The sequence below is a fragment of the Microtus pennsylvanicus genome, chromosome 16 (assembly GCF_037038515.1).
Source record: "Microtus pennsylvanicus isolate mMicPen1 chromosome 16, mMicPen1.hap1, whole genome shotgun sequence".
In the NCBI taxonomy this organism is placed as follows: domain Eukaryota; kingdom Metazoa; phylum Chordata; class Mammalia; order Rodentia; family Cricetidae; genus Microtus; species Microtus pennsylvanicus.
Genome location: NC_134594.1, coordinates 42,506,229 through 42,508,413, shown reverse-complemented (window position 1 = coordinate 42,508,413; position 2,185 = coordinate 42,506,229). Strand labels below are relative to the sequence as shown.

Genomic DNA, 2,185 nt, shown 5'->3' with positions numbered 1-2,185 from the left:
TCCATTTTTACGTTTTCTTTCTGTCTTTCTTTTGTTTTGGATGAAATGGAATTTTTCTTTTCAATCCATGCAATTCTAGAACTAGAGATTGGCCTATGTCAGCCTCCTGTGTGCTGGATTTATGGCTGTGAATTACCATGCCCCTCTTAAAATATGAATAGGATATTCTACACACATTTTCCTCTTCCCTATGAGGAGGTGACTGACTTTAGTGCACAATGAAAGGCACGTTCACTTGGGATCTATTACTCCCTAGCTTCTGAACATATTTGGGGTCTGAAAACTGCTTTGGGGGGATATTTACTGTTTCCAGACTCACGTTTAACCATGAAGAATACTACAGAAGGCTGCATCTGGAAATGTCCATGCTCACATACTAACTATGGAATTTTCTCTACATGAAGGAGACAATATACCTTCTCATCTCTACACGTGCACTCTTGCTATTAGAGTTCAAAGCTTTTAAGATTTGTTTGGAGAGTACATTGGTTTCTATTTCCCACTTTCTGTTCTTTCCTGAAAGCCAGTACCTTCTGAATTGAAGAAGGATATAACTCATTGAAATAGCAATTTACCAAATGTTCAGTTATTCTATTTGCTTATCAATATTCCTTTTAGGATGGCCTTAAGCAAGGCAATGTCTCATTTTCTAGTCCTGAGGGACAGCAGGCAATTTATGCATAATAACTATCTGTTACATTTTCCTAACACATTCCCTTTGCTTATAAATAATAATTGTGTTTTAGATGTGAAAATGTTTACCAGGAGATTAACAATTTGTAAAAGCCCTGACATGGCTGATGCAAAATAATATAATTCAATTTTAGAAGCTATAATTTCAGGTGATACAATTTACACTGTTCCTCTTAGTCAAGGTAGGATAAAGCAGTTCTCCTGTCAAGGATGATTGGATAATATGATACATTACCTGATTACAAAATGGTGCTGGGGAAACAACCCATTTCTCTGTATTAATCTGACTTGTTTAGTGGCCTTTCTGCCTGTGAATTCTGATGAGATGCTCTGCACCAACTTAATTCTTTTTTATGTGCTTTGAGCTGTTTTATTTATTTATTTTTTTGTTAGTGCAGTTTTCGCTGAACTGCCTAAATAATGAGAGTTTTGCAGAGTTTGGTATACAGTTTTTCAGCTGTCTTGAATTTTAATTTGGAATACTTTCCTTTGTGGAATATGTGTGGGTTGCAACAAGAAACTGAAAAGCATGGAACATGGTAGATTTCAGTGATGGGGTATAATGCTTAATAAAGATAAAATGATTCTGGGTTCCTATAGTATCTCTCATATGGTTCAAAAATATTTTGTTGATTTTATTATACTTTTTAATGTTTTGTAAAGAGCTATTATAGGGGGAGATGAAATTGACTATTCAGTTTTACACAGTAAGTAAACACATTAAAATATACAAATTATTTTCCTGGGATTTTTAAATGGTGTCGATTTATAAAAGTAAAAATCATTTGTTCATTTTTTTTTTGTTTTTTAAACTTTTAATAATGTAAACAAAAATATACCTAAAAGCAAAGCTTCTGGAAAAACCATTTGTTCTTCCCTGTCTTGTATTGTTCCTCAAATTTGGCCTTGGCTTCCCGCCTTGCCTTGCGATTTAGGGCTGGGTCCCTAAAGACATCCTTGTTGACAACAGTTTTGTCCAGGGGGATGTCCACAGAGTACCTTGTGGGCATCAGGTGGTTGTAGTTATAAACCTTCACAAAGGACTTGATCTTGGATCTCTTAGCGACTTTCTTCTTGCCCATGGCAGCTGTCACTTTTCTGGGATAGCGGTCAATTCCTGCCACCAGGGCATGGCTGTAAGGGCGGTCTGAGGTGCCATCATCAATGTTCTTCACGATGACGGCTTTGCATCCCGAGTAGTGTCCAGCCAGGACGAGCACCACTTTCCCGGGTTTCATGAACTTGCCCATTTCGACAGCGAGCAGCCGGTTCCCAGCAGAAAGGAAAGGAGGCCACTTCCCTCATTTGTTCATTATTAACAACAAGCATTTTTATATGTTTAATAGAATTTTTCTAATCTCTCATGAGTCATACATTCTGTTTTTTGAGAGCTTATTATAAAGACAACAAAGACTTTTGTCTGGATAGACCTTGCTACTAACCTTCTCAATCTGGAAATGTAGACACTGAGTTTACCACACCTCATAAAGCC

The 2,185-nt window shown here is 37.0% G+C and overlaps 1 protein-coding gene across 1 annotated transcript; it reads right to left on the bottom strand.

Annotated features, from left to right (window-relative positions):
• Positions 1 to 1,532: 1,532 nt before the first annotated feature.
• LOC142836373 (large ribosomal subunit protein eL27-like) lies at positions 1,533 to 1,983 on the bottom strand. The gene has a single exon (XM_075950622.1). The coding sequence runs from the start codon at positions 1,941 to 1,943 to the stop codon at positions 1,533 to 1,535; it is 411 nt and encodes a 136-aa protein (XP_075806737.1). The 5' UTR covers positions 1,944 to 1,983.
• Between the last annotated feature and the right edge of the window lie 202 nt (positions 1,984 to 2,185).

What these genes read in the sequence shown, in the direction of transcription:
- LOC142836373 (XM_075950622.1), bottom strand. Translation starts at nt 1,943, where the DNA reads ATGGGCAAGTTCATGAAACCCGGGAAAGTGGTGCTCGTCCTGGCTGGA.